The following is a 12,550-nucleotide window of genomic DNA, read 5'->3' as shown; positions in this document are numbered from 1 at the left end:
TGTTTGAGAATAAATCAAATTGTGTGGTGAGTTTGATATAAAATTTCTAATAAATACACTTTGACCCCCATGCAAGATGCCAAAACATGCAAAATTTAACACAAAACATTTTTGGATAAAAAAATGTTAATAAAAGCAATCTAAAACGAAAGCAGACACATTTGAAAAACTATACCTTACCAAACTTTGGAAAAAGACAAAAATATGAAAATGAGATAAGTTTTGGGGAAAAAAATATTAAATCAAAACTGATATACTGGCAGTACTAAAAAAAGATTAGCAAGTTGGCAAGAAAGTGAAATTCTTTTTTTTTGGATGTATTTGGGTAACATTTGAAAAATGTCAATTAAATCTTTTGGAAGTTGAGAAAAACAGGCGATCAATTCACATGGATGAAAAGGAAGCTAGAAATGAAGAATATACGCAATACTTTCAAGGTAGTCAGACGTGCCCATTAAAGGAAATAGTTGCAATTTTGATTGGAGTCTTTCACTCATCTCTTTGCTACGTCTTGTCACTCGAGGATTAAGAGTACCAGAAAGTGACTGAGCCATCCTCATTTCTTGAAAACTTTGTTCTTTTTTTAAAATTTCCAAGAAATGATAAAAGTTTGGATGACTCCTACCAATTGATTTATTAAACGAATTATGCCATCCTTCGATGGAATTGTTTGTCTTTGCACCTCCCTCTAAGCAAGTTAAGTAGCAGTTCCACCACTCAATGGGGAACCTTGGCTTCCTCCTGCAACCTGACCTGCTAAGATTACCAATCCAGGTTCCCTCAAAATAATTTAAAAAAGGTGCCAATTTCTCTTCATTTGCTATAAAATAATCTGATTGAACAATTGCAGTGTAGAAGTCCTCTACAAAATCAGGAGGAACAAAACACAAAGCTGTAAGTTTTTTGAGTTCATATTGTAGTTTGCTGTCTGACACATAATCCACTGCTAAGGAAGTTTTCTGTATTTTTCTCCAATATGCCTGGGAAAAGTGAAAAAAACAACCTTGAATTTGGGTTTCTGGATATAATTTAATAATTGTATTTATCATTTGAATCTCAAAATCAATAATTACTTTCCTAGGACTTTTGTTTAGAGTTTTGGTTTTTATAACTGATAAAAACTCAGTGTAAGTGGAAGTTTGTCTGTCAGGCAGCAATCCAAATACTAAGGGGACAGTTGTGCTGTTAATATTGCCATGAACAGTATAAATTTGGTTAAAAGGATGGGGTGTGGACTTAAAACCATCCATCATCCAAATTTCAGTATTTTCAAGGGTGGCCAAATTACGTGTTGTAGAGAAGATTAAAAGACGTTTTTGTGGATTATTATTATCATGCAAGAGAAAAGTTTCATTAGTAAAAGTCACAGTTAGTTCTGGGGGGATGTTAATATCGGAGAAGGTTTGTGGTCTTAAAGCGTGTGGATTGATGGCCTGTTTTGTTCTTTGGATCATGCGCCTTAAATTGGGGATTGAGGGCATATTACTGGAAACATGCATGGGGATGTTTTGTGCAACTTCCCGTAAAACTGAGCCACAGGGTTCATTTGAGGTGGCAGCCAAAAATTTTATCTGCTGTAGATTTTCCCTCACTTCTATCTCCATTGCAGAGGCAGAGTGGTTATGCTCTGTGGACCTCTCCACTATGTCTCCCAGAGTAACCGCTCTGCCTTTGCAATGTGATGAGAAATATTCTACACACCTCCAATGACACCTGGGCTCAGCTAAACGATCTTTACAGTAAATGTAGCCACCAAATATCAATAATCTATTACCCCGCTTTGATTGTACGTAATTTGCTTGGCGACTTGAATTTTCAGTTGATGATCCTGTAAAAAAAGGAGGATAAATTAGTAAACTTTTATTAAAATATACAGGTGCTTTCTTTTACAGAAGATTTGTGGTACCTAAATTTAAATGCAAAAAAAAGATTAATTCAAATTTTCAAATGGATGCAAGATAAAGTTAAAACAACTAATTAAAAACTGAAAAAAGACACTAAAACATAATTGTTTCCACGCATATCCATTAACACCCATGCATTTTAACGCATGCGATGTAACCATTAAAAGACTTTAAAACGTATACATTAACTAAGAGATACTAAGTATCTTTTAGAATAAAAAATGTAAAAAGGGGGGGGTTGGGGGGGCTCCCCCCCCCCAAAAAAAAAAACAGTTTCAGTTGCGATGAGGAGGTAATTTGAAACGGAAAGACACTACCACTTTATTACAAGTGATGCAGGGATGGGGTATTGCATTGAAAAAAGCGAGCAGGAGAGGGGAGGGCGCATGTATTTTGAATATTGTAATTGGGGACATATCTCTACCCCTGCAGTGTAGTGTAAACTGATAAACTAAAGAAAACATATCATATGTGGAAAACAGTTATGCAATGGTGTCTTATCCAAGCCAACATGGACAGGCATCAGAGATTACCTTTAACAAAAAATATGCCTTTATTAAGTATTACTTAACAACAGAAAAGGGTTGTAAACTTATACAAGGTAAAGGCATTTTCATGGAAAAGGTTATGCATGGAAATAGATTTTACGTTGCAACACATGCGTGGTTAAGGTATATTTAAAAAAGGGGGGGGGTTGCCCCCCCCCAAAACCCCTAAAAAACCATGACCTTCCAAAAGAGGGGATGGGCGGCCAGAAAAGGCACGCAAAGAAACATTCCAATTTCATACAAAATTATTTTAAAAATTTGTTAGCAGGGCTATACTGCTATTAATGTTCCGCTGCTTTTGTAAAAGACGCTCACCTTCAACGATGCAGCGGGCCTTTAATAGTAACGTCATACAAACAAAGTAAATATGCTACATAATTGAAAGATTTAATATCTGAGAAAAACAAGAGTAAATTATAGAATTTTTTAACAGATTAAGTAACAAATTTAGTTTGATACCTGAGGATTGCATTTCTTTGTTCTTCTGTGGTGAAGTTTGAAACACAAAGGTATTGTTGGAATTGCTGCAATTTAATTTTTAATAAACAGATTATGATGGTTCCTAAAATAGAGGATTAAAAAAATAAATTAAAAAAAAGTTGTTTGAATTCTACCTGCAGATTCGTTAATATAATTTTTCTTGCAACTGATGTTTCAAGAAGAACTTACTTTTCGAAAATAAGGAACAATAAAAAACACTGAATTCTCAATTCAATTCTCAAAGAGATATCTGGTAAGAAAAAATAAAGAGAAAGCATATTTTAAAATTCTAATTTAGAAATAGAAAATTTCTTTAACAAATCTTAATTAGAAAAGTTACTAAATGTTGTTCCACACGTTCCCTAAGGTAAGTACCCGACGGAGTAACAAAAAAAAAAACAGGCCCCCAGATACTGGCCAACAACTTTCCTGACGTAAGCACCATGTGGAGTAAGAATAGTTAATCTCGCCCCCAGACACTGACAAACACCCTCAAAGAGGAAAGTAAGCAGCGGACAAGCAATAAAAAAATCTGGTCCCCATACACTGACCCACACTCTGCCTGAGGTAAGTAGCTGTTGGAGTAACAAAAAAAAATAATCTGGCCCACAGACATTGTCCAAAACCTTCCTTGAGAAAAGTACCCGGTAATGTAACAAAAAAAAAAAAAAAAACTGGCCCACAGACACTGACCAACAACTTCCCTGAGGTAAGTAGCAGGCGGAGTAAGACAAGTTAATCTGGCCCCCAGACACTGACCAACATTCTACCTGAGGTAAGTAGCCAACAGAGTATCAAAAAAAAAAAAAAAAGAACCACAAACCCTGACCATCAACTACCTTGACGTAAATACCCGGTGGAGTAACAATTTTTAAAAAACTGAATCACGGACACTGACCAACAACTTCCCTGACGTACACTCTTAAAAAGAGAAATAATTTCAAGGAAACTGACATTTAAAAAGATACATACTTTTTTTTTCAACCAAATGACCAGATGAACGTGTTACTCTCCACAGAAAATTTCTATAAAGAATAATTAAAATAAATAATTAAGGAAAAACTTTAAAATTAATTTTATATGCTTGGATAGCAATGATTGTTTAAAAAAAAGTGTACTTACTTGAGACACTAGATGGCAGTGACGGTCAAAATTAGAATATGCTTTCTCGAATCGCACACAACAGTCTGAACTCTGTAGATGGCTGCTGACTAATGAATTTAAAATGGTGGACGGCCCTTTATATATCTTTTTAGTGGGTCAACGATAATTTTAATTAAAATAATAATTAGAAACCACTTTAAAAAACAATTTAAAACATGACTAAAAGTGTAATTTAAATTTATTTATCAAATTTAGAAAGTGACCTTCACAGAAAAGATTTTGCGCCATCTTGCTTGGGGACCACTGGAGGTACAGAGAAAGAGACAAAAGACAAACACTTTTAAAAAAACCACATCAAATTTTTTATAACCAATCAATGTCATTGTAATGTTTTGTACGTTTTACGTGCAGAAGCGATTTGCATATTGAATGCGTGGTAGATTACATCGAAGAAGAAAGCTGCGAGGTGGAGACATTTGCGGAGTAAAATTTGCGTGGTAAAGCCATGCGTGGAACATGAATGCGAGGTAAGAACATATATTCCCAAAAAACACTTTATTTGAATATTTATCGACACACAAAAGTTATATTTTAAACATGGAGATGTGATTGTTGCCAAGTAAGAGTTGGGAGGGTTATGAGAGCAGACAATGTAAATGGCATGACCACCATTAGAGCTGAAGATTTGTCACTATTTCCAGACATTCGCAATGAACTAACCATACTTAGCAGCACGGCGATTTGAAGGTGCTTGAATAGATCTGTAAATTTCAGAAAGTAAAGGCTACAACAATTTTCTCACTCTAAATCAGGAACTGTATAGTAGTAATGTATTCTTTTGGGTATTTCCTCCTGCTGCAGCACAGATCTCCAAAGGAGGCAGTGTATAGACATTGAAATTTTACCTATAAGCAAAAAATATATTTTATAAAAGATGTAAATCTTATCTCACAAGGAATACTGTTTGATTTTGAAATATGCAATTAGCCTATGTCACTGTGCTAATTTGTAACAAGGCTAAGTTTAATTTCATTTGGCCTTGCTTTGAAATAGAAACAAGTGTCTTTCCAATTTAAGCACAATTAAGTAGGGCAGGGCGGAATTTGCGAAATCCACTTTCGCAAATTATCGCGAAAATGTTTAAAATTATCGCAAACAAGCGGAAATATCGCGAAGATGCGGAATTTTTTTTCCCGCGTGTTCGCGAGATTTTCTGCATGGTTGCGGGTCGCCAACTTACCCCTGTGGTTGCTTGCGGGCGCGGCCATCTTGTTTTGAGTTGTCTCGCGCTGCATGATCGCGAGAAGAAAGACGTGATCGCGCGACGCATGACGTCACTGCGGGCGCGAACTGTCGCGAGACAGCGCAAATGGCTAAAAACAATACAACATCTCATGGAGAACGCGACCGGATCAAGCAAACTTGTCGGCGAACGCAGGGATTCTGGTAAGGCGATCGCGCGAGAATGTATTATTTTACAGCGCGAGCAAAAAACAAATTATCGCCAAGCTGCGGAAACCGGAAATTTTGACATCTTCGCGCTCTCCGCGGAACGCGAAAATGTCAAATTATCGAAATTTCCGCGAACGGAACAAAATTTTCGCCCAGGCCTACAATTAAGAAGGAGATTTATGAATTGCAAAAATGCGCCCTCCAATCTGTGTTAAACTTAATGTGATGATGTTTATTCAGTTGAAATATGCCCTTATTTTGCTCTACCATACCTGCCTGAATTGTCTCGGTTGAGGCATATTTGTATGTGTATATGTGTTTATGTATGTATGGATGGGATCACTGACATAATATCGACTACCAAAATATAGACATATAAAAATATCGATGAAAAAATATAGAATGCATAAATATCGAATTCCTATCTACAAACAGGTAAGTACAAAAATATCGATTCTAAAATATCGTTGTTCAAAAATATAGTTAGTAAAAATATCGAATTTTTTCAAATGTATTAAAAGTAATGTAAAAATAATAAAATATTAAGGTGCCACTTGTGGGACACCCCCGCGCCGCACGGCCACCAGCTGCTGCGTGTGCTCCTCTGCCCTGCCTAGCTGCCTCGCTGCCTGTCGCGCTGCCGCTGACCACGCCCCCTCCTCCGAGAGGCGCGGTCCGTGCCTGCCTGCCGGCTGCTCGTTTTGGTGCTAATAGTATTCCCTTGACTGTGTGACCTGTGCTTCTCCTTTCATTGTAATCGTGCCCGTGTTTTTGTTATAATTTTCTGGTAATTGTGCCCGTGTTTCGCTGTCTCCTCCCTGTCTGCCCGCCTACCTCGCCGAGCCCCGCTCACCCTCCCCGCTTCCCGCCACCGCCGCTTAGCCCCGCCCCTTTTTCCTTCTGTATCCCTCCCCGCTCCCGCCTCCCAGCTGCCCCGCCCACCCGCGCACTTTGCCTTATATGGCGACCGTGCGAACGCGCAGCGGTCACGCGCAGCGGGCGCGCCGATTGTGCGCCGAAGGCGCGCCAAAGGTAAGCCCGTCTGCGCCCGTCCGCGACCGGATCGCGACCAGCGCCAGGACCCCTGGCCCACGAAGACCCCGACCTACCCGCCTGACGTACTCCGCCGCCACCCTCAGCGCACTCAACACCGGCCGACTCCCAGACTGCCACCAAGCCACACCACGACTCACCCACGGACCCTTCAGCTGCCACGCCTGCAAGTTCTCCTGCATCCGGACCTGCCCCGCACCAGCAGCCGCCAAGCCAAACACCAGCAGCACCCACCTCAAGTGCATCCTGCTCAACACCCGCTCCGTCCACAGACACGCCGTGGAACTCTGGAACCTCCTAGACACCACAGCCCCTGACGTTGCCTTCCTCACGGAGACCTGGATGAACGCCTCTTCAGCTCCCGACATCGCCATCGCCATCCCGGAGGGCTACAAGATCGTCCGGAGGGACCGCAACGCCAACCAGATGGGAGGAGGCATCGCCATCATCCACAGGAACACCATCCGTCTCACGACCAGCACCGACAACTCCCTGACCACCGCCGAACACCTGCACTTCCAGATCCACACCGACCCAAACACCACCCTCAGAGGCACCCTGATCTACCGACCCCCGGGACCACGCACACAATTCAGCGAGGACATCGCCGACTTCGTCAGCCCGCATGCCCTCCCCTCCGCCGACTACATCCTCCTGGGGGACCTCAACTTCCACCTGGAGAACAACAACGACCGCAACACCAGCACCCTGCTCGACAACCTCGCCAATCTTGGACTCAAGCAGCTGGTATCCACCCCCACCCACCTCGCCGGACACACACTCGACGCCGTCTTCTCATCCTGCAAAGACATCGTCTTCAGCCACGCCACAGAGCTTCAATGGACGGACCACAGCTGCGTCCACTTCACCTTCAAGAGAACGACGACCCACCACCACCAGCAGCAGGCCGCCCGCAGAAGCTGGAACAAGATCACAGCAGACCAGCTCGCCACCTCCCTGAGCCAGCACCCCCCTGCCAGCTCAGCGAACCCCAGCCAGGCCGCCAACAACCTCACACAGTGGATCAGCAACTGCGCGGACGAACTCGCCCCGCTGAGGACCCCGCCCAGCAGACCCGGCAGCAAGAAAGCCCCGTGGTTCACCGACGAACTCAAGAGCTCCAAGAAGAACTGCCGAGCCCTCGAGAAAGTCTGGAGAAGGGATCCCACACCGGACAACAGGACCGCCTTCAAGCTGGCCACCCGGAAGCACCACCAGCTGATCCGCGCCGCCAAGAAAACTGCTTTCAAGGACCGGCTGGACAACAACGCACACAACTGCAAGGAACTCTTCAACATCGTGAAAGAGCTCTCCAACCCCAGCGCAGGAAACAACGACATCACCCCATCGCAAGACCTCTGCAACTCCCTCGCCTCATACTTCCACAACAAGATCGCGGACATACACAACAGCTTCAGCAACCAACCAACGCACACCAAGACCGAACAACCACCCCTCACCACCACCCTCCACGCCTGGACTCCGATCAGCACCGAAGACACCATCCGCACGATGAACTCCATCCACTCCGGATCACCGACCGACCCCTGCCCTCATCACGTCTTCAACAAGGCTGACGCTGTCATCGCACCCCACCTGCGAGACATCATCAACACATCCTTCGACACCGCCACCTTCCCTGAGAGCTGGAAGCACGCCGAACTCAGCGCGCTACTCAAGAAACCAACAGCGGACCCCACCGAACTCAAGAATTACCGCCCCATCTCGCTCCTCCCGTTTCCAGCCAAAGTCATCGAGAAGACCGTCAACAAGCAGCTGGCCGCCTTCCTCGAGACGAATGGATCCCTCGACCCTTCACAGTCTGGCTTCCGAGCCAACCACAGCACCGAGACCGCCCTCATCGCTGCCACCGATGACATTCGAGCCCTGATGGACAACGGAGAAACAGCAGCCCTCATCCTCCTAGACCTCTCTGCAGCATTCGACACTGTCTGCCACCGCACCCTAGTACAGCGCCTCAGCAACGTCGGAATCCAGGACAAGGCGCTGGAATGGATCATCTCCTTCCTCGACGGAAGAACACAGAGAGTCCGTCTACCACCGTACAAGTCAGAGGCCACCGATGTCATCTGCGGCGTCCCTCAAGGATCCTCGCTGAGCCCCACCCTCTTCAACGTCTACATGAGCCCCCTCGCGGCCATCGCACGGCAACACAACCTCAACATAATCTCCTACGCCGACGACACCCAGCTGATCCTCTCCCTGACCAACGACCCCGCCGCCGCCAGAGCCAACCTACACGAAGGGATGAAGGACGTAGCCGAGTGGATGACGACCAGCCGCCTGAAGCTGAACTCGGACAAGACGGAGGTCCTCATCCTGGGCTCCTCACCCTCCGCCTGGGACGACTCCTGGTGGCCTCCCGCCCTGGGCACCGCACCCAAACCGACAGACCATGCACGCAACCTGGGCTTCATCCTGGACTCCTCCCTCTCCATGACCAGGCAAGTCAACGCCGTCTCCTCGGCGTGCTTCAACATCCTACGCATGCTACGGAAGATCTTCTGGTGGATCCCCACCGAGACCAGGAGGACCGTCACCCAGGCCCTCGTCACCAGCCGACTGGACTACGGCAACGCCCTCTACGCCGGTACCACCGCCAAGCTCCAGAAGAGACTCCAGCGGATCCAGAACGCCTCAGCCAGACTCATCCTCGACATCCCACGAACCAGCCACATCTCCGGACATCTGAGAGACCTTCACTGGCTCCCCGTCAACAAAAGAATCACCTTCCGCCTCCTCACCCACGCACACAAAGCCCTACACGACCAAGGCCCGAGCTACCTCAACAGCCGAGTCAACTTCTACGCTCCCAAACGCCACCTCCGATCAGCCAACCTCGCCCTCGCCGCCGTCCCCCGCATCCGAAGAGCGACTACAGGAGGAAGGTCCTTCTCCTACCTGGCCGCCAAGACCTGGAACTCCCTCCCGACCGACCTGCGCCTGACCCAAGACCACCTCTCCTTCAGGAAGAAGCTGAAGACATGGCTGTTCGAGCAGTAGCGGCACCCCCCCACCCCCAGCGCCTTGAGACCCTACGGGTATGTAGTGCGCTCTATAAATGTCACTGATTGATTGATTGATTGATTGATTCCGATCCTGGAAAATATTTCCCCGTACGAATCGTATCCGGATTTCTTTCCGTACAAATCGTACAAGTCCCGTACAAACTGGCAAGTACGATTCGTATGGGAAAAAGTCCATACGAATCGAATTGGGAACATTCCCCCACACGTCCTCGGGTCGGAAAAAGTGTCCGCCACGTCCCCGGACGTTTTTCCGTACGATTCGGAAAACTGAAGTCCGAGCTCGCAAGTACGATCCGTACCGGCCGTCCAAATGTACAACCGGACGGAAAAAATACCGTACGGACCGAACTGCAAGAGCAACCATGGAGACATTTGCCCACATACGCGCCGTACCCCCCCAGCCCCCGTATGGCCGCGCCGTACCCCCAGCCCCCCCAGTGTATGTACGGAGCGTACCCCCACCCGTGTATGTATGGAGCGTACCCCACCCGTGTATGTACAGAGCGAACCCCCAGCCCCAGTGTATGTACGGAGCGTACCCCCAGCCCACTGTATGTACGGAGCGTACCCCCACCCCAGTGTATGTACGGAGCGTACCCCCAGCCCAGTGTATGTACGGAGCATACCCCCACCCCCAGTGTATGTACGGAGCGTACCCCCACCCCCAGTGTATGTACAGAGCGTACCCCCACCCCCAGTGTATGTACGGAGCGTACCCCCAGCCCAGTGTATGTACGGAGCGTACCCCCAGCCCAGTGTATGTATGGAGCGTACCCCCACCCCCAGTGTATGTACGGAGCGAACCCCCACCCGTGTATGTATGGAGCGTACCCCACCCGTGTATGGACGGTGCGAACCCCCACCCGTGTATGTACAGAGCGAACCCCCACCGTGTATGTATGGAGCGTACCCCACCCGTGTATGAATGGCACGAACCCCCACCCGTGTATGTACGGAGCGACCCCCCACCCATGTATGTATGGAGCGTACCCCACCCATGTATGGACAGCGCGAACCCCCACCCGTGTATGTATGGAGCGTACCCCACCCGTGTATGGACGGCGCGAACCCCCACCCGTGTATGTACAGAGCGAACCCCCACCCCCAGTGTATGTACGGAGCGTACCCCCACCCCCAGGGTATGTACGGAGCGAACCCCCACCCCCAGTGTATGTACGGAGCTTCCCCCCACCCCCAGTGTATATACGGAGCGTACCCCCAGCCCAGTGTATGTACGGAGCGTACCCCCACCCCCAGTGTATGTACGGAGCGTACCCAATAGCAAAGGTCAGCACTGTACAACAACATGGCCTATGTACGCACCTTACAGACGCTAAAAACACGCGTACCGAACCAGGAGAATGCAATACAACACAAGGAGAGTCAATTCGAATCGCACAACACCACAAAACATGTCCAACAAGCCCAAATACATCCAATACACTGACCTGCAACTGCCAAACAGCCAAACAGAGGCACAAAACACAACCACTCCTTATAACACACCCACCCAAAGTTCAAACACAGCCACACCCACAAATGGACCAATAAAAAGCTCAAGCACACACAAACCATGATCCTTTGCAACAGATCCCCTGCTGCCAGACCCCAGAGACAACGCACTGCACCATACTACAACCTTCAATACACCTTACACTCGCACACCTACACACAACCACCATCACAAACACCCCCATCATCACATTCACACACACACCTTCACAAACACACCCACGCACCCACAACCATCCACACCCACACCCCACACCATGCCCACCAACAAGAATCCAAAGTTCACAAGGGAGGAGCTGGACATCCTTGTCGATGAAGTCATCCACGGCTCTTTGGAACATTGGTCAGACAGACCAGCATAGCCGAGAAATCTGCCATGTGGCAGAGGATCATTGATCGTGTGAATGCTGTTGGGGCCACCAGAAGGACCAGGCATGAATGCCAAGCCAGGTGGTACGATCTGCAGAGGACGGTCCGCCGCAAAATGACGGACGATTACAACCAGGGGAACATCACTGGAGGAGGCCCGCCCCGCAGACCGGTACACTACCATCCCTGGGAGGAGAAGGTGATGGCCACGCTGCCGCCGGTGGGAGTCCATGGAGTAGAAGGAGTCCGAGAGCCTGGTGAGTACACAAACAACTCACCCCACATGGGGGGAACGCCATCCACAACCCAAATCCCAATAACGCACGCAAACACCCCAAAGCCATCACCGCACACAACCACACTCCAAAAACACGCACATGCCACTAGCGCCTCCATGCCCCATGCACCAACCAAGGCCATGCCAAGTCACAGGCCACACATAACACCAACACAAGACAGGATGTCCCGGATGGTGGGAGGGTGGGCCTCAAAATTAACATTGTGCAACTCAGATGCAGACAACAATGCCCTCAGCCCATATGGCCTAGGGCACAGCCATACAAACAGTGTGGCCCCACACAGTACTGTGTTGCCTGCAAATGGTGGCTGCGCTGCAGGATGACATGGGTATGAAGGCACAATGTGCACATTACAGTAGCTAATGAAGAGGCAACACTGTGAAAGAGTGCCAGCACACACCGCCACAGCACCAGCGCAGACTCAGACACTCTGCCCAATTGGTGCATGGAGAGTAGAAACAAAGACACATCAACAAGCCAATGGCCTGTGAAATACCTGCAAACTGTGTGTGCCCAGGAAGCTGGGCTGAGGTGACAGAGGGTGACAGAGGGAGAGGGGGAGAGAGAGGGAGGGAGACAGAGGGGGACAGAGGGAGACGGACAGAGGGAGGAGGGTGACAGAGGGAGGGAGAAAGGGAGACACAGGGTGACGGACAGAGGGAGGAGGCTGACAGAGGGAGGGAGAAAGGGAGACACAGGGAGACGGACAGAGGGAGGAGGCTGACAGAGGGAGGGAGAAAGGGAGACACAGGGAGACAGACAGAGAGAGGAGGCTGACA

At 47.8% G+C, this 12,550-nt stretch overlaps 1 protein-coding gene across 1 annotated transcript in view; it reads right to left on the bottom strand.

Moving 5' to 3' along the window:
* Positions 1 to 404: 404 nt before the first annotated feature.
* Positions 405 to 12,550, bottom strand: part of LOC146856329 (uncharacterized) — a 32,223-nt gene continuing 20,077 nt past the window's right edge. Inside the window, exon 2 of the mRNA XM_085651242.1 lies at positions 405 to 1,828. Coding sequence (XP_085507368.1) covers positions 405 to 1,828 — 1,424 coding nt within the window. The remainder of the gene's footprint in view (positions 1,829 to 12,550) is intronic.

This window comes from Triturus cristatus, chromosome 4_1, assembly GCF_964204655.1.
Source record: "Triturus cristatus chromosome 4_1, aTriCri1.1, whole genome shotgun sequence".
Classification (NCBI taxonomy): Eukaryota; Metazoa; Chordata; class Amphibia; order Caudata; family Salamandridae; genus Triturus; species Triturus cristatus.
Note: the sequence above shows the minus strand (reverse complement) of the source record. Positions and strands in the feature narration are given on the sequence as shown.